Consider the following 20414-nt stretch of genomic DNA (forward strand, 5'->3'; position numbering starts at 1 on the left):
AAGAATTCGGAGAAATTCCTGTAACTCGGTCTCTGTCCACCATAGTAATCATCTTAATTTTCTTCTGCTTTATCACTCTGCTTCCTTATTCATTTCCAGGAAAGCACTTCAATTTTATTCTTCACTTAGCCGATTTACTTTTTCTCAGTATGAATTCTGCAGTGATTCTGAACTGGGTTTTAATTCTGTTACTGCCCTTTCAGTTCCCTTCCACGTTTCCTATGTCATTTCCTTCAATTCTCGGAGCTTTTTGTCTGCCTGACCTGTCTTTATGGATTTCCATTCTCTGCTGAGGAGAAATCACAGTGACCTTTCCCTGTTCCACCACTTCCCGCCCCTCAGTTTTCTAAACCTTTCCTCTGGTTGTAAAGTAGATCATTTTTAGAAGTGTGTTTTTTTGCCACATGTTCAAAGTGATGCTTCTGTTCCTTATTTCTTTCATTTTCATCACAGACTCTGGATTGCCGCTACTGACTCCAAGAGGAAAGAGCGGTGTAGACGCGGTGTAGACACACACCATCCCCATGGGCACCGACTGAAATGCCTTCTCACAGGGCTGCTCAGCTGTGCCCCCAGGGGTTACGAGGTGCAGCTCATCTCACAACTCTGAACATGCAATTCATGAAGGACGTTGTCCGGCTGACATGCCTATTCGCATCCATGTACCTTCTCCTGCTTAAGGGGCTTTGTACATGGAAACTGCACCTCCCAAGACACTGATGTCTTGGCTCTATCCTATTCTGACTGTTAGTTATTTTGTGATTATAGCCACTCACTAGTTGGTGTACATATACGTATATATATTTGTATGTGCACATATGGTTATTCTTTGTGCACATTTGTATATATGTGCATATATTAAATAAGCACGTGTATGTGCCAGTATGGGCACAGATATGGGACCAAAGGAAAGCACATCCTTTCTGGAGAAGGAAGGAATTCTGTCCTTACAATGGCCTGACAGGGAAGTACCTTTAACTGTGTCCTTTAAATGCAGTTTTATAAACCTTAAAAGTTCCCAACGATCCCTCCAAGAGGTTGGTAAGAGACCGATTGCCATTCCTGGCTTCTCATGATGGAGCGATTCCTCATTCTCTGTTCTATCATCTACAGTTTAGTAGATGGTTAAGAGAGACTAAGTAAGATGCCATTTTTAGTCCAAGAGGCCCTGTTTTACATCTCCCCATTCCAGATGTTTACAACTTAAAGATTAAAAGCCATCTGAGATGTAACTTGGTTCTGAATGCCTTTGAAACTCTCCATTTTTATCAACATGTACCATGATGCCCAGAGGGGACAAGGAGTGTGTGCCCAAGGTCCCAGAGCTTGTGACAAAACCAGACCATAACTCAAGTACCCTGACTTTAATAATGACGGAGACTCTACAGAGTTCTGGAGAGAAAATGATAATGATAGCTATTTAAAAAAGCTACCATGTCTGTGTGTACCTTTGCTTTCCCAGTCCTTAGGAAAGGAGGAGTGACTCTCATTATTCTTGAAGCACTGTCCTGTCACTAACAATGGCCATTTCCATTTCTTATTCTCTAAAAGAGCAATACTATAAAGGTAGGGAGGCTGACTTCATACACATAGGGAAAATGACCTTCCTATAGTCTGTGTACAAGATTAAAAAGGGTACTGAGCCTCTGTAGATCCTCTGAAAGTCACGAACTGGATTTCTCTCTCTCTCTCTCTCTCTCTCTCTCTCTCTCTTTTTTTTTTTTTCCTCAACTACTTATGGCTAACTGCAGCCTAGAGACGGACCAAAGGTTTTTCAATTCATGCAGTTGCCAGACACTTTTCCTTCCCCCTATAAGTCATGCACAGCCCCAAAGCCAATTTTTCAAAGTGCCACATTCTTTCTAAATATTCCATGGATTTCATTATGCATTTAAAAAAATGTAGCCCTGAAGCTAATAATACGATAGGCACTGAAAACATGTTCCTTTTGAATTGGTTCTATAATACTGGTTGTTAATGAACCTTAGAGAGATCTAGCAAGGAAGAACACTTTTCACATTCAAAATGCACATACACTGACCATCTTGAAGCAAAAGTCACTCTAAGTCAAGAGGTTCCTCAGGCTTCTACTGTACAATTTCATTAAAAATACAATACATTCAGTTTTGTGAGATGCACCTGTGATGCCTTCCCACTAATCTCCATCCCTTTACTTGGTATGACCCTAATTTTCTTTTTGCTCCCATACCTCCCTGCACAGCCTATACAACCTGGGATACTAGCTTCCCAGACTTGTGACTCTGGCCCAAGCCAGTGATCATAATCACGCCCCATGGCCACAGTCACTGGTCCAGAGATAAGCACATGACACCATTCAGGCCAGTAAGACAGATGATGAGTTTTGCCTGAAGCTCCTGGGAAAGAAGCCCTCGGGTCTTCAGAAAGAGCTGGAAAAACAGCACACCACCCCTTCCAGAAAATGAACAAGGAAGAGAGAATAAAGGGAAAATTTTACCACCCTCAATTTATATGCAAGACTTATTAGGGGAATGATAAGGGAACTAATAAGAAAGTTTAATTGCCAATCAAGTGAGAAGGCTTGTTTTCAGAGAATAATTCCTTAGGATTAAATATGGTTTTCTAAAGACTTCTGCAAAGGGAATAGCTTCTGCAGCAAGAGAATCCGGCACAGTGTATGGGAAGTTATCATTCTTCTCAGGAAGACAAATCCTGGAAATATCAGGAGATTTAAAAAATAATAGCTATTCTTTTTGACAGTTAGCTGATCAATGTAATTTGAACTGTCATTCAAATAGACTAAAAAAGCCTCGGTAACTTTATGAGAGGTAGTGGGCTTTGGAGAACATATCAAATCATACGTCTAATTTTTCTTTTTGGCTTTCCTCAAAACAAAAGCAACGCTATTCTAGCACTTTTTTTCATTGCATTTTCAAAACATGAAACATGGGTTGTAGAGGTAATCACTGACTTCCATGGATAAAAAGCATAAATCAAAGAAAAAAGTAATACTTTGAGAATTATGCAAACTGATTAAGTATTACATGGTGGCGGGGGGGTGCAGTTTAAAACATAGACAACCTGAAATCTGACTTTTAGAGGTCAGCAGAGAAAAGGTTATTGTTTGCATGGAAAAGCTACTTATGCAATTAACTGTAATTAATTATGCTTTCATAAATTGTATAAACACATCACAGATATGGATTTTTGGCTAATTAAGCTTTAATTTAGTTCAGAAAACTAAACCATATAAGCTTTTATGGGAAACCACTGCTCACCCATTGAAAGGAAAGAGGTAAAATCATAGTTTTAGGAAACATCTGGAGAAATAAACAATTTAGAAAAGCTGTAAAAACAGAAATTATAGTCAATTACCAAGATGCAAAGCCATATTTTGAGGTTATGTTGTCCTCCATTCTCTCAAGAGTACTCCTTAATTAAATGCAAATAATCAAAAATAGCAATTAATAGATTGCTGTAATTCCCTGATTAGAGAGTAGAGCCCATTTACAATACTTTATGGCTGCTATGGACTCAGAAAAAACAGACGTAGTATATATTCACTTATCATCCCCCAGTGTGTCCATTATTGAATTATTTTTCTGCAATGGCACCATCTCCAAGATTAGCTACGAGGTCAGCAGCCATCACGCCATCATCATGATTTCTAGGGCATTTGGACAATTGATCTTCCTTGACAGACATGGGTATTGGCTTTGAACAGACCAGGGAAAGCCACAGGGCTTCCAAGAGGGTGGGACTTTTGAGCCGCTTTACATAAGCATCACATCATACCAAACACTGATGAGTCACTGAAGGTCAGTTGGCCTCTCATGAATGACATAGTGCAGAACAGGGACCTAAGTGTCACATGTATTGTCCCTTCTGTCTCCTACACAGAGCTTGCCTTCCAACAGTGATGACTGAATGCCACCACACTGACACTGTCTAGGCAGTGCCTTTTCCCATCAGGGCCTTTGCTCTTCCCTCTCGCTCCTCCTGCAACTTCCCTCAGCCTTGTCCCCAGCTACCGCAATCCCATACTTCAGGCTTCTACTAAAATCTGCCTCTTCACGGAGACATATGCTCACCTGGGTCTCCGGCACGATGTTGCGTCTCTATTTCGTTCAGGAAACAACTCATGATACACAATTACTTTGTTTACTTAGTAGCTTGCTCCTTTACAGGCTGTCTCATTCATTAGAAAGGTTATAGTTTCCTGTGTTTCAGGCAGTTCTAAGTTGAATCAGCAATAACATGGACATATAAAATATTGCATGACTGTAACTCTTACAGCAATGATGATTTTTCAGCCACAGCCAAGTTGCACGTGCTTTTAAGATGCCATCAGTCATTCCTTTAAAAGTGAGCCTATGACTCTCCACTAAATTTTAGCAACCACATCTTCTCTTTGCAAGGCAATTCTGCAAGTGGTCAAGTTGACATTAATAATCGCAAGCATTTACTGATGTCGACCCAGCTGTACCTTCTGTTTAAATCTTCATCAGAACTCTGCAAAGCCAGTATTAGGAATCCCATTACTATAAATGAGTAAATCAAGGCTCAGAGAAGTTAAGCTACTTTGCTAGTATCTCCTGGCTCATCAGTAACAGAGCTGAGGTTCCAACCTGAGTTTGACTTCTCTAAACCCATTAACCACACTGCCTCTAACACTGTATTTTTCACACAACAGGATCTTTCTAAAGCATTGGTGGGCACCGTGGCTTCAGAACAACTCTGGACAATGAGTCAAGAAGCTGGACAGTCTGGAGTGAGAGGATTTGTTCCAAAATAATTAAGTCTCCTGGGTGTGAGGCTGCCTAACCCCTCTGAGTTCAATAAGTGATTTGTCCAATATGAGAGAAAAGAATCAATAAAGTCCATTAGAAAACAGAGAAGACAATTTCTCAATAAACTGTGTGGGAGGCATTCCACCAGTTGAGAGTAATAAGTATTCATCATAATGGGCAGACATTAAGAGGGTTCTAGAAATCAGTTCATCTTTGGGCTATTATAGACCATCAGCATTCTTCATGTACCCTGCTGCTGACTCTTTGTGACATTATTGGAATGGTCCAAGCATGGAGACTAAAGGCTCTGAGGAACAAAGACCACGATCTTTCAGTGAACAGGGTATCACAGGAGAATGTATGGCACAGTTATCAGGAGTTCTGGGTTCACACTGGCTTTGTGTTCCAGGTCTGTCGCTTACTGCAACCATGAGAAAGTGACTTGACCTCACTTTGAAGCCTCAACTTTCTCATCTGGTAAAAGGGGAAATTAAGTTCAGTACCATGCCTGGCACAAATAAGAACAATAATCTCAAAAATGCCATCCTACTAACAACAATCTTCCACTTGGCAGTTGTGCAGTCAATGCACCTGTGAGGGGTCAAATACTGTTTTGTGCCAATGAAGAAAGCAAAGCCCTATTGTAAACAAGCTTCCTTTTTGTAATGCAGAAGTTATTTGTATTAAGTGAGGGGAATCACAGTCTATACTCACCTTCATAGGTGAGGTCCCTAATTCAGCCATGATGAAGCCAAATGGCCCTTAAATAAAGCAAGTAAACCAAGAGATTGCCAACATCTCTTTTTCCTTTGCCTGCCTTTGTTCACTTTCACCTTTGGCATCTGTGCAATCACCTCGACTTGAAAGTCCCCTCTTTGCTTATGCCAAATTCCCCCTTCATAGATTCTTACCCCATCCACTCATCACAATGGTATTCTTACATCTTGATCTGTTTGATCACATGCTCACTACTTGCCTCCTTCACAAGACAGCCAGCTCCTTCAGGAAGGAACGGCATTTGCTTTTGTTCATTGCCATACCTCCAGCGCCTGATATGGTGCTCAGTCAACAGGAAGAGATCATTAAACATGTGTTTAGTACATGACTGTTATTCATTCATTAGGCTATAACCAGATAGTAACTAGATAAACAACAGATTTGAAGAGCTGATGATTTCAAATAGGAGCTATTCACCTAATTGGGTCCAGGAAACCATTTTTTTCAAAGAAAACCACAAAAGTCAGAAGCACAAGGCTCTCCACCAGTGAATAAACAAACACAAATTATCCCCGCTCTCGTGAAACCCTCCTTGCCAAACTGTAATGCAGGTTTCAATGGAGAAAATCTGAAATTCCTTATGTGAACTGTAAAGCATTCATTTCCGAGACAGCAACCAGCTATGTACGTCAGAAAGCCGGTTTAACCCACTGAATGACTAAGTGACCCAAATGATCACTTTCCTCTATCCTCAGGTTTTAGGGACACACTTCCCCCCTTTTACCTTGGAATTAAGAGATTTACCAGAGAGAGAAAACATGCTTACTTAACGTGGCTGATCACAGTCTCATGCATTAATGGCCCAAACTCCCTGGCCCAAATTTAATGGCCAGCTAAGGAACAGGAATGTGCTGAGTCTTTTTCCATATATCCCATAAACAATGGCTGCATGACTTGCCTCAAACCGGAAAAGGCAACTGTGGTTGAGTTCTACAGCTCATTGTCCATTCTTATTCTCATGTATTCTCAAGTTGGGAGGTTGACTACAGCACTTACTAGACATGAGACCTTACACAGATCTGAGCCTCCGCAGTCCCTTCAGTCAAAAAGGGTAAAATTAAATGATCCCTGCTATGTCTCTCCCATTTGTAAAGAATCACATAACACAATAGGTGTGAACAGGCTTCCAAAGGTGTGAAGAACTTTTATAAGAGTAAGGATGCTACGGGGATAGAGTGGAGATGGTTTCTTTTATTGTGTCCTTTGGAGTATAACAGGTACCTAAAAATGCCTGTTGAAATAAAATGATGATTACACCAACATGGTAAAGATAACAATTCCATGGATCTTTCCACTGTTAGTTTTTTGAGAAGGCAATCACACACCAGAGGCCTTCACAATGTCTGGTCATAGCAAGGACTTGCTAAATGGCTATATATTTTACTCACATATTTTACACTAAAAAGGGCTTACACCACTGCTCCCAAATTCTACTCACTAACTCCTTCTTTAACATAAACACAAAGAAGCACCTGGGTGCTCAGTAGTTTAAGCATTTGACCCTGGACTTTGGTTCAGGACCTGGGATCAAGCCCCACATTGGGCTCTCCCCCTGCCTCCTCCCCACCTCTCATGCATGTTTTCTCTATATAAAAAATAAATAAATAAAATAAATCTTTTAAAAAATGTAATATGGAGGGCACCTGGGTGGCTCAGTGGGTCGGGCCTCTGCCTTTGGCTCAGGTCATGATCTCAGGGTGCTGGGATCGAGCCCTGCATCGGGCTCTCTGCTCAGCAGGGAGCCTGCTTCCCCCTCTCTCTTCCTGCCTCTCTGCCTACTTGTGATCTCTCTCTCTCTGTCTCTCTCTCCCCCTGTTAAATAAATAAATAAATAAATAAAATCTTTTTAAAAAATGCATTATGGAATGCCTGGGTGTCTCAATCACTTAAGCATCTGCCTTCAGCTCATGTCATATTCCTGGGGCCCTAGGATTCAGTCCTGCATCAGGCTCCCTGCTCAGCAAAGAGTCACTCTACCCTGGTGCTCCCTATCCTTGTGCTCTCAGTCTGTCTCTTTCTCAAATAAATAATAAATTTTTAAAAATAAATAAAGTTTTAAAAATTTAAAAAGCAATAAACAGAGTACCTACTATTAGAAAAGTAAATTTTAAGAGATGCTAAAGACTCCTCCATTTAATTAATTTGGATGATAATTAAAGTCTGGTCAAAAGGCATAATTTTCTTTACATAAGCATTCCAGCCAGAAGGTTTCTCTGTGAAATAGAAGGGCTATGTTCCTACCAAGGAATTCATTTCTAGTCTTTAACTCCTAATTTATCAAAGCAACAGTGGTTAGATTATTTACATGTGGCTTAGTGAAGGCAAAAAAGTAACTCAAAAAGCAAACAAACCAGGATTCTTAGAACACAAGAACCAGTTATGTAGTTAGTCTGACTCCTTAAAATACTTGTGAGGATAAAATTGCTTGAGTGGTCAATGGCTGATCCAGTACTGAAGTAGGTTTTGGTCTGTTTGTTTTTTTGAGAGAGAGAGAGGGAGAAAGCAAGTGAGGGTGGTGGTCAGGGAGAGAGAGAATCTTAAGCAGACTCCACACTCAGCCTGGAGCCTAAGATGGGGTTTGATCTCACAAGCCGGAAATCACAACCTGAGCCAAAATCATGAGTCGGCCATTTAGCAGACTGAGCCACCCAACCTCCCCCACTGAAGCGATTTCAAAGTGCCCATTCCTCCTTACTCTTACTACACACTAACCACCATGGCCATTGGACACGATACAACTAAATATATTACTAGCTAACGACATGTATTTTTTTGACAGTAAACATCTCTAAAGAAAGCTGAAAGCCCAAACTTTAAAGTTAGACACACCAGGATCTGTACACTGGCCCTGCCACTTAGCGGCTGAGGGAGTCAGGCAGGTTAAGCAGGCAGTCCTCGCTTTGTCTCTCCCAGCACCTCCTCAAAGGGTCCTGGTGAGAAAGGAAAAAGCTAACACAGCAAGCACTTCCCACTGTGCTCCATACATTGTGCAGGGTTCGCATGGCTCTTAGCAGGTGGTGTTGATAGGGCTGTGGCAGACTACTTCCCAAAGAGGGTCCCAAGGCCATCTCTGGTCTGGTTTCCTATGACTGTCATAGCAAATTACCATAAAACTGATGGCTTAAAAAAATTATTCTCTCACAGTTCTGGAAGCTTGAAGTCTGAAATCAGGCTGTCAGGAGGGATGCCCTTCCTTCCAGATGCTCTAGAGGAGAGTCCTTTCTTTGACTTTTTCATCTTCCAGAATCTACCTGACATCCCTTGTGCTGGCAGCAGCCGTCTCTCTGCTTCTGCAGCCAGCCGCACTGCCTGCTGTCTTCTCTCCATCAACTCTTACTCCTCCTGACTCTTATTCCGACACTGATCACTGGATTTAGGGCCTGACTCGGTAATCCAGGATGATCTCCTCATATTGAGATCCTTATTTTAGATCAGGCCAAATACGGTGACATTCACTGGTTCCAGGGATTAAGCCAAGGACATATGTTTTGGGGAGCCACTATTCAACCCATTACAATCTCCCATCCTACATGCTTTTCTAGAACCTTCAAGTCCCTCACGTAGAGGTAGAGTCCATGTGCCCCGTTCCTTGATCTAGAAGGATTTTGTGTCTGCCTTCACCAGACTAAATAAGAAGTGATGTCGCCTGACTCCCGAGTCTAGGTTGGAGCAGGATTATGCACTCCCACCATGTGTAAGGGAAACACACATTCCGGAACCCAGCTGCCATGTGGAAAAGAGGTCCAATTAGCTGACATGGCGGACCACATATAGACTACCTGGCTTGCCGAAGTCCCATTTTCAAGATGTGCCCATATATGTAAGTAAACATGTCTCTAGATGATTCCAGACTTACCTGTTGAGCCAACCCTAGCCCGAGTCTTCCCAACTCAGGGGCTCAACATCAGAGAGCAGAGAGAACCCATTCCCACTGAGTCTCACCCAAACTAGAGATTCCTGAACAAAATTAATTACTGCTGTTACATCAAGCCATTAGGTTTTGGGGTACTTTGTTGGATAATAATAGATAATGAGACCAATTACTCACTAAATAATTGAACAGATTAAGGTTTTAACATTTTTAAACAGCATATGAGATATATTTCCTGGCACTTAGCATCTTGGATTTTTATCTAAATACAGTGTGAACACACACACACACACACACACACACTTCTAGAGGAAAAAAAAATGATTCAATCTCTCTCATTCTGAGTCAAGGAATATGGGAGGATCCAGTAATTAGAGGAACTACTTAAGCTCTGGAGGGATGACCTTGTATTTCATCCGGTCCAAACTACTTTTTTTTTTTTTCTTTACAGATTGAGAAGATTAAGGCTTAGAAATGGTCCCTGACCCTCCGCCCTTAATAGAGCTGTGTGCCCAGAAAAGGACCACCTTGCTTCTTACAGGCAAGATGAAAAACCTATCACTGTCGCACTACCTTCCCGGTGAGGAGTATTGAAAGGAAAGAGAGGGGACAGAGAATGGGTGTATGGAAAAGGAACAAGCCATTATAACCAGATATTTGGGGCCACCTGTTCATGAGATTATGAGAAACTTTCTTCTCATCCTCCTGATAAATGGAGTTGTGTTTGCTTTTTGGTTTTCTACCTTAATTCCATGGTCCCAGGTCCTAAAAATTGTCTAGGACATAGAAAGAAAACACAATAATGAATGTATGGAGAGAAGTGAAAATCTTTTTTGTTCAAAGTCTGAGTGTACACACCAAAAGGTAGGTTAGCAGGTTCTGGTCATGTTTATAACAGAGAACTCCCTGCTGTGATGGAGATGTTTTCTATGTGGTCTCCTGAGGAGAGCAGCTGTTGACTATCTATGAGGTAGCTCGTGTGAATGAGGAACTGAATTTTTTTTTTAAATAAAGATTTTATTTATTTTTCTTGACAGACAGAAATCACAAGTAGGCAGAGAGGCAGGCAGAGAGAGAGGGGGAAGCAGGCTCCCCGCTGAGCAGAGAGCCCGATGCAGGGCTCGATCCCAGGACCCTGGGATCATGACCTGAGCTGAAGGCAGAGGCTTTAACCACTGAGCCACCCAGGCGCCCCAAGGAACTGAATTTTTAATATTATTTCACTTTAATTTCATATTAGTGCACTTCTAGATAATGTATTTACAAAGCCACTCCAAGCTTAGAAACCCTAACTAATGATGCTCAGGCAACTCAAATGACCTGAAACCTCCTCATATTTACTGTGGCTTCTCCCCTGCTCCCCGCCCCACAGTCGGAACAACCCCTGCCTGCTGTGGAAGGACGGATCTGCAAGCTCTCTGTGGTAACATGCCCTCTTGGGATTCAGAACTTCTCTCCTACAATTGCTTCATGCCTCAGTGCGAGCGAACAGAGCTCCAAGATCTCGTCAGAACTTCTGATTTTGAGAATCATTTAGAGTTCTGAGTAACAGAACTGAAGAACAGCCCTATGGCCTATAAGATCTCAGATTCCACGTGTGAGCAGCTATGTGTGATGTTATGAAGAGAAAAATATTTCCAGGGAGCCTGCTGACATTTCTTTTTGTTCTCAATTCTACAATCATTAAAAAGGAATTTTAAGTATATGAAAACAGTAACAAGTGGCAAAAATCATGGATATTATCCACATACTAGGCTAACACTGCAGTAGTCATTTGTTAATAATTAGAACTCAAGTTTCTCAGTCTGACCTCTCAAGTGTGTCTATGATTTGCATTCGATTGGACTTTCTCGGTGTCGGCTTCCACGCTTCTCCTTGCCCACCCCATCTTTTCTCTGCAGGGGCCTGAGTTCTCAATATCAGAAGCCTAGTGTCTGGGGCTTCCCAACCAAGCTGAACACACCTCAACCAGGCTACAATCATGGTGCTTTCCCTACTATAAACATGACTCAAAAAGGCCTTACCGATCCTTTAAGACTCAAGAAATCTTCCAGTGCCTTTTAGCTTTAGCGGATTCCTTCTTTGATGCTCCCTTAAAATATTTGTCATTTTGGGAATGGATTAATATCACACACAAGCTTTTTTTTTTTTTCTTTTTACTTTCTAGTATATTCTGATCTATTAAAATAAAGGATTTTCCTATTATAATCTCCACTGTCTAAACAAGCATGGTGTCTTGCACAAATAGTGTGCTTAAGAAATACGGATTGAATTGAAGCAAATATGGCCGATAAATTGTATCCATTTGTAACAAGCTTGGTTCACAGCATTTTGCAGCGGTTACAGTGATTAAAATCATCCTTGAAGATTCTCATTCTTATAAAGGTACAAAACCCAGTAGGCTTCTAAGCAAACAGGACCTTGCAGAGCCACATCCCAGGGCGGATCATGGAACAGAATGAACTTCTGTCTTTTGTTTTTTTCTGCATTACAACTTTCATCCCGCCTTAAAAAAAAATAACATCTTCACAGTTTTTCAGGTTGAAGAACTTGAGCTAATGGATAGAAAGTGACAAGAGTCAAAGCACTGAGGGTCACAGCGTGATGTTCTCAGTCTAGAAGCTGAAGTGAATGCTTCTCACACACACAATATATTAACAGTGTTAAATGAAAAGTCTGACTAAAGCCAATAATATCATTTCCTTTCATTTGCTGAGCAAATCTGTATATTAACTAGGATGACACCTCCTATTTCAATTCTGTTTGACGCTCCATTATTGCCCTTCTCTTTTCATGTAATTAAAATGTAGCAAGTAGTTGATACACAGAAGGGAGTATCTGTATTAAAAATACCTTTTCATAATCAAATTCCAGTACTCATCTCATTTATGATCTGTCTACCTTAATAAATGAACTAATAGTTCATTTTAAGGGCTATATAAAGCTCTATTAACCCATCTTTACACATTTTAATTTAAAGTGACGGGCTATTCATGATTTTTCTTTCCCATTCATTTATTCAATAAACATTCTAAATACTACGTGCTAGGTAAGGTGTTTAAACTTGTGGATTCAAATATGAAATAGTTTAAGGTTCCTGTCTCCGGAGCTTGCAGCCTAGCAAGGGAGAGGGCTAGGAAAATAAATAAATGCAGTATTGAATGTCCTCCCCGCCTCACCCTGCCCCTGCCTGACAGCAGGTACGGCAGAACAGAGAAGAGGGAGTCCATCGGGTTAATCTGGAAAGGCTTCAAGAATAAATGAGAAGAAATTGAAAAAGCTTTAAAAAGATAGTGTTTATAGATCAAATGTAGATACGATTTTCAAGTGTATTTCTGACCTAATGGGAGGGAAGACCTGGCCGGGCTGCTCAAAGAGCGGGACTCGGAGGAACGTGGCTTTGTCCTGCAGCTTACAGCTGAAGATGGGGCGTCTTCCTCAGCCTCTAGGTATGCAAACAGGTTACTGCGTGATGTGCAACATCCAGGCCAATGCAGTTCCTTCTCTGGGATGTCACTTGGGGAACAATAAGAGATGGGGGCGGGTAGAGGGGGAGCAAGAGAGAAAGTTCATTATAAACAGAAGGTCAAGGACAGATAAATACATGTTAAAGTGGCGAAGAAGCAGAAAACCTGAATTAACACAGGGGGTTAATTGAAGGAACAACAAAAGCAGAAGGAACCCAGCCTGCAAATAGAAGCGAATGTCGCAGGGCATGATGCCACGCGGTCCTGGGCAACCAGAGGGTGGGCCTCCCCACAGCAGCCTCGGTTTCTGCCAGTGCCCTCGGTCCCTTCGCTGTGATGGGCTCCCACGTGCCGGTGAGACTCCTCTCCCCTTCCCAGGGCACGTGTATCCTCACTCCCCTCCACTTGAGTCAGTTTGACTGGGTCGAAGCTCCTTGAGCCTTCTCCAAACAGATGAATGTCAGTGTTCTGAGTTATGGAACACACTGTCCATTCTCTCTGGCTTTTACTGTTTTACAATGTGTCCAATTTACAAGTATTAGAATGCCTTCCTCTGACCCTCAGTGGATCTTTATCTTCCTTTAGGGTAAATAAATCATGTTTTAGACATTGCACTGAACAAATTCAATTTGTCTTCATGAAAAATAGCACTTGGAAAATGGGCAGCATAGTGTACTGATTAAAAGCATGGGCTCTAGAGCCAGACTCCCTGTGACCCAATCCCGGCTTCATCACTCACTGACGGCATGACCTTGGGCAAGTTACCACAGTTCTTGGAGCTTCCACTTCCCTACCTGTAAAATAAGGGCAATGGTGGTGCCTACCTCACAGGGTTTTTATGAGGACTATAGGGGGAAATTATTAAGGTTTTTATTAAACAAATAGAAGTCCATTTCTTGTGTAACCACAGAGAAATGGTTTGACTTTTATAATTTTAATGAATGGAAAAAGGAACCAAAGTTATCTATTAAGTGAGGTATATAGAACACTATAATTTATGGAAGACTTATCATGTGACCTGCATTGACTGGGTACTGGGCATTCAGTATCTCATGAATGTGATCTTCACAAAGGCAATTTTTAATTGACAAGCGCATATTGGGATCCTACTGTATATTGGCACTGGGTTAGGGACACAAAGATAAATAGGGCATGAGCCCTGCTCCTGAGAAGTTCCTGGCATGGTTACGGCAACACAGCTGGATCAGGCAACCTCACTACCCAATCTGAGCTCATCATCTGCAAAACGAGGGGGTCTGATGAGGGGAACTCCCAAGCTTCTCTCTTGTCTAATAGTGAATGACTTCATATTCCACTGTGCTAAGAGATCACAGCATCTATTGATAATTCCCAAGCCTTTTAAATCTTATCACTCAATAACCACTTGTGCTAAATGATATTGCAGATGATCAAAATGGAGTTATGTGGGGAGAACTTTGAGGCCACATTATTTGGACTGGGTTGCTAGGATGTGTTGGCAGCAGCAGCCGCCTCTATGGAGTGAGATCACACATGGTCAAGGCAAAGCCCCAAATATAAAATCATAGTGTGCCAACAGGAAGTTACCTTATAGTCTTAAGGATACCTAGTTTAATGTGTTCATTTCTATCCTGAGTCTCCGAGAAAAAAGGTGATGTAGTTCATGGCCAGGTACGCATCCATTTCCCTGATATTCATGCTCGGATTTTTTTTCTTTTCTTTTTCTTTCTTTCTTTCTTTCTTTTTTTTTTTTTTTTAAAGTAAGCTCTACACTGAACATGGGGCTTGAACTCACAATCTTGAGATCAAGAGTCGCACACTCCACTGACGAAGCCAGCCAGCACCCCCACCCCCTGCCTTCCCGTGCTAGGACATTTGTGCAGTCCCACAATATATCACGGTGGCTAAGAGACCAGGTTCCAGAGCCAGACTGCTTGGATTCAAACCTTTACTCTGCCTAAAGCTATGCGATCACAAATCAAGTTATTGAGCTTCTCCCCATCCTTGTCCAGTTGATACCATAATTTTACCTACTTGCATAAGGATTCAGTAATAATATAAATGGTAGCAGCCTAGTGCCGGGCACAAAACAAACTTTCGAAAAGTTACGATGAGGATGATGATAGCAAACACTAACATAACTTACCTATTACTAGGTGCTGAGCTCCATTCTAAATAGTTTATACTCATCCCCTGGTGTACTCTTCACAACAACCCTATGATAGACAGGTCCTGCTATTACTCCCGGGGAACCACAGCACGGAGGCGCTGAGGGACTTGACAAAATAAGCAGCAGAAGCCAGATCTATGTCTAAAGCATCCATCTCCAGATTCTGGTTAAGGGTAGCCACCACGCTACGGTTGGTGCTGGGTCTCTCATGACTTCCTGTCACCAACATCAAGACTTCCTGTGGGTCAGAGGCTGCCATAAATGCTCAACACACATGAACTCACTGAGTCTCCATGTCACCCCATGACATATAAATTATTATGAAGTTTATGTTCAATGTTTACATGAACACAACAAAGGGATAAGACAGAAGGCTGAGACCGTGGAGGGAGAGGGGTAACAAGTACGGTGCAAACAGAAGTGACATGAGGACTGAACATTCATAACTATCGGGAAATTACTCGACACAGAAATTGTCAACGGCTATTTCAGACAGAAAGGACATGTGTGATCAGAGGAGAGATGGTGGGCCACAAAGACAGTGAGACTTGTGGCAGCTGGATGGCTTTATTGAAGTGCTGGATAATTACAGCAATTAGGGGAAGGAGTACAGTGTGGTGGAAAGGGTTGGGTTTTGAAACAAACACTACCTCTTTTATTTACTTTTGAAGTCAAACACTACCTATTTTATTTATTTTGTTTATTTATTTTATTTGCCTCTTTTATCTTTTACCTGTGTATGCTTCAGCACATCACTTAACTTCTTTGAACATTGTTTTTTCATTAAAATGGAGACAATACCTAAGTGTTTTTTCCTACTCCCACCAAAGTGAAAATTCAATGAGAGATATTTTAAGGGTCAAGCACTGTAACTAATAGAATAAACTAACAGACAAAACTCAGTAAATAGTAGTCCCCTTGTACAGCACAGTGTGTGATTAACCAGGATAGTTTGAATTACGAGGGTTCACAGTACAGGGAAACCACACACTCCTCCATGTATGGGAAAATTTAGAACTGAACTATCATCTTGCTCTCCTGCCTTGTAACAAACACAAGAATATTCAGTGAGGAGCATAGGAGAGCAAAATCATTTGTCTTCTGATTTACCTCTGGGACCAAGAAAACTGGATTGGGATATTTTTCCAGATTGCTCTAATGGAAGGGCTCTTCCAGCATATATCCTTGGGGATGGCACAGAACACAAGCCTGACCACAATGTAAAATGCTGGATATCCGATCTTGGATAAATTGCCAAGTCCTCCTCCCAAGTACTTTCATTATGACATCATTCTCTTGGTTCATCATTACTCAGAGGGCTTGATTATACTGTGAACTTTCCTAAATTGCAAACCATTAAATATTCCAGAGGTTTAAAAAAAAAATCACTCTTTTCTGTTGACAATATTTTAAAATTCCTGCATAAAATGCTTAACTGTTATCCCATTGATTTCCTTGCTGTTTTAGCCAACGTACTCCAATATAAAATTGGTTAATACTTCATTCTTTCTCAAGATCTTCACTGTCAGTAAATTACTATTTGTGGAATAGAATTATAATTCTAAAAGAATATGTTTTATACTGTGATTGATGGAAAAATATGCTTTTAACTTGCAGGGAAAGATCAATTTTCTGACACTTCAGCTGTATGTGCTCAAATGCATTACGATTATAAAGCACCAATTATGGCTAATAATGGCATTATTCTCACCTCAGTAAGTACTTGGTTTGGTACTGCTTTAAGAACTCCCAACTTTGGCAATCAATTCAGTTAACTACAGGAAATAGCCTATTTCAAATAGATTATTACCTTACTGTCATATTGCTCCCCAAGCTCACATACAATCAGAGTGAATTGTCACTCAGTATACATTTACATATACCTCTCACTATTAAGCTTGCCAGATAAAACACCCTCTAGAATCCATAGTTGTACAGTATCACAATTTTTAAGATTTGAGCTCATATTCCCCACCACTCTCACCCCCAAATCTTTCAGGTTCTAGAAGTTAACTTCACATCAGACTAGGTTAAAAAAAAAAAAAAAAAAAAGTCATAGAACTAGCCCAAATAGCACAGAGAAAAGCTATAGGGGGGGGGGGCATTAGTTCCAGCTAAGCTCCAATGGGAAAGTAATAAATTCTACCTTGCTTTTTGGACTCTACCACTCAATTCTCTCACCAGCTAGAATCTGGGAATGCTCCAGAATTTCTTCCAATCCTTCATCTCCTACAACCTAGTTGAGGTACACCAACACCATCTTTTAAATGTCTTTTATGTTTTTATTCTCCATTCTACTGCCCTAGCTTCAATTTTCTCTTAATTAATACTGTAGAACAAAAGCTTTCCACTTAAAAGTTCTTGACACATAAAATAAGAACATCACAGGTGCTTGGATGGCTTAACTGGTTAAGGGGTCAGCTCTTGATTTTGGCTACAGGTCAAGGTCTTGGGAGTCCTGGGATCAAGTCCAGTATAGGGCTCTGTGCTCAGCAGGGAGTCTCCCTGAGGCTTCTCTCTCTCCTGGTCCCTTGGCCCCTCCCCCCACTCATGCACACTCCCTCTAAAATAAATAAATCTTTAAAAAATAATAAATAAATAAAAATATCCCAGAACATGCACATCAACAGAGGGCAATTATGGTCCCTTGGATTTAGTACCAGATGGACTCCAGACACATCTTAAAGCCATAAAGTCTTCTCAAAGTTTGTCTGCAAAACACGGGTAAAAATTATTCTCCAGGGTGAGGAGAAAATAAGCAATAGATAAATGGGGCTACAGGAGGATCAAAGGTTTTATCAGGCAGCTCTGGAACATCAGGAAGATGCAGGAAAGAACCAAAGCGGAAGACATCGCCTCTGCGAAGGCAGGGAAGTACAACCACGCAGATTGGCTTAAGGATAAAGATGAACTTTACAATCCAGAAAAGGCAAAAATCCACTATCCTGTTGGGGATTTTCACATGAAAACCTGCTTGTTAATTGCATTATGGTCAGATTTCTTTATCAAATGGATTATTTTTATTGGCAACCTAATTGTTTCCTTCTGACATCACAAGAAATGAAGGCCATCTCAGGGCAGCAGGTTACTACCCACTATGCGTTCACTCAAAGTGAAAAGTACTTATACTGCCAGAATCTCCAGGCAATCCAGGGATGAGGGGTGGGAAACTCAGAATAACGCCAGAAATCATATTTCCAGAATTTTCTTTTCATTTGAACTTTAACAATAAATGTTCAATATGCATAGTGCCCCTAGCCACCAATAACAAGAATTTCTTCAAAGAAGCATAAGCACAGATTCTTTAAAAAAAAAAATTTTAAAAAGCGAAGCATAGCTACCCCCTCCTCATTTCCACCCTCCTCAGGCAGTGGCAAAGAAAACTGGCCTTTTAAAACCCAAGGAGAATCTTAATGAACCACAGCAGTGAGCTACCAGGTATGTACAGGGAGTTACAACTCTTAGATAACCCACAAAGCCTTATTCTGCTCAGATATCGCTCCACTCTACCTCAAAAACCCTTTTATACTCCCTCCCCAAATTTGGGAAAACTTAGTTCTTTGAATTTGGCCCATATTTCTTCCTGCATGATTTACTCAAAAGGCTTGGCAACTACAGGATACAGAATCACAGTTATCCAAATGGAGGGAAAGCATCCAAGAGACTGTAAAGGAGGGAAATGCCTCTACCTTGGATTCCCAGCCACTGAGGGAAAGAGATTAGAAAGAGGCAGACCCCCCCATGTAATTGGAACAGAAATATTTTTTAACCAAATGCCAGGCTTGCAAGATATTTGAATCCTACTACCACCACTTTTCCACATTCCTTCTTGCTCCACACTTTCCCTTCCCCTGAGAAGGGCTAGAGAAACGTGTGTTTTTACTTACAATTGTGAAGTTCATGACTTTGAGAATCCAGATGGTCATGGCCAAGTTCACCAGTATTAAAATCATCAGGAGCAGGACGAAGAAATACAGGCATCTTTTCCGCCAGCCATAAATGCCCACCTTGTATACCTGTGGCCCCTCGGAGCTGGGCATGGTGCTCCGGTGGTGTGTGTACTGTTCCTGAGGCATCTGAAATAAACGAGGCGAGAGAGAGGCACTCACATTAAACGGCTGAGAGGGGAAGAAAAAAAAAAAAGAAAAGAAAAAAAAATCAGCTGATGAAGAGATATGGCGGGCTGCTGTCTGTACGTTTCCACCCTCCTGACAACTCCAAAAAATCTGTTTCTTCTGGACAAAAGTGGCTCCTGTGGACGCTGTAGTCTTTCACTTTACGCAGCCACCTCTTGTGATGTGTACTGAGACATCCACGGGCACACACACCATGGGAGGAACAGAACCCCTACGAAGCCATTTTCCAAACAACTCCTAGAATTCCAACCTCTTTGTGAGGGAGACACTCCACCACCTACCCAAATCCTGAGGGTAAAATTGGGAATTTGTCTGAGAAAATAAATGAGTGCCAGGAGTGCATCGTGCTAGTATGATAAGTACTCTTCAGGCATTTATTTGGGGGGTAAAATGATCTTAAATGCAATCATTCTGTACTGCCAGAAAGGCAGGGGAAAACATAACAATTTTCATCTTCCCCCTACTCTAGAATTCAAAGGGATGTTGATGGGCACAGAGTAAGCCTCACTGGACTCAGGAGTCTTCAAGTGATAGCCTATGCTTAAATGCCTCCCTTGTCAGAAACCTCAGTACTTTGATGTGAGGGGTTACACAATTCCAGTTGTGGTCAATCAACTAACTTACTTATTATTTTCAATCAACTCATTTAATTAATAAACATATAGGAGGCTCAAAGTCAAGGAAGATGTGAATATGCCTTCCAGGAGCTTACAGGCTAATGGGAGGAATGAACTCGTTAAGCAATGATTATAGTACAGGGAGATAAGTTAGAAAAATATTTGTCAGTATTAAGTAATAGACTAATCCCCCTTAAAGTAAGGAAGCTTCCCCTAATCCCTGCTGTTGACAAAATGATCTTTATACTAGCACTACTAATTAGGTGTCAACACAAATCAAAGTAAATTTATCACTTCCATAAAACTCTAAAAGCCAAACAAGTTTTAAAATTAAATACAAACAAAGCTACTAATGGGTACCATTCAAAATGGACAGTAACGGATTCCCACAAAGGATAATGATTTCCTGAAACTAAGTGGCATCATGCGGTACCCAGGGCTCTAGCACAGCATCCTCAGAGTAGATCACCCCTACTCTGTCATGTGTCACGTGACAACACAGCCCCAACTGCTTTTTTTCCATGCAAATATCTGCACAACCTTTATTCAGAGATCTTTACTTCATTTGGCCCTCTTGTAAGCATACTGCATTCCCTAAGAATGAAGCTTCCTTCTATTTATGTTCATC

The 20414-nt window shown here is 41.2% G+C and overlaps 1 protein-coding gene across 3 annotated transcripts in view; it reads right to left on the reverse strand.

Moving 5' to 3' along the window:
- Positions 1-20414, reverse strand: part of SGCD (sarcoglycan delta) — a 573229-nt gene that overhangs the window by 356418 nt on the left and 196397 nt on the right. For all 3 annotated transcript variants that reach the window (XM_082725032.1, XM_082725030.1, XM_082725031.1), the window contains exon 2: positions 18921-19109. In XM_082725032.1, the coding sequence (XP_082581158.1) occupies positions 18921-19109 (189 nt within the window). The remainder of the gene's footprint in view (positions 1-18920; positions 19110-20414) is intronic.

Source organism: Mustela nivalis (genome assembly GCF_964662115.1).
Source record: "Mustela nivalis genome assembly, chromosome: 3".
In the NCBI taxonomy this organism is placed as follows: domain Eukaryota; kingdom Metazoa; phylum Chordata; class Mammalia; order Carnivora; family Mustelidae; genus Mustela; species Mustela nivalis.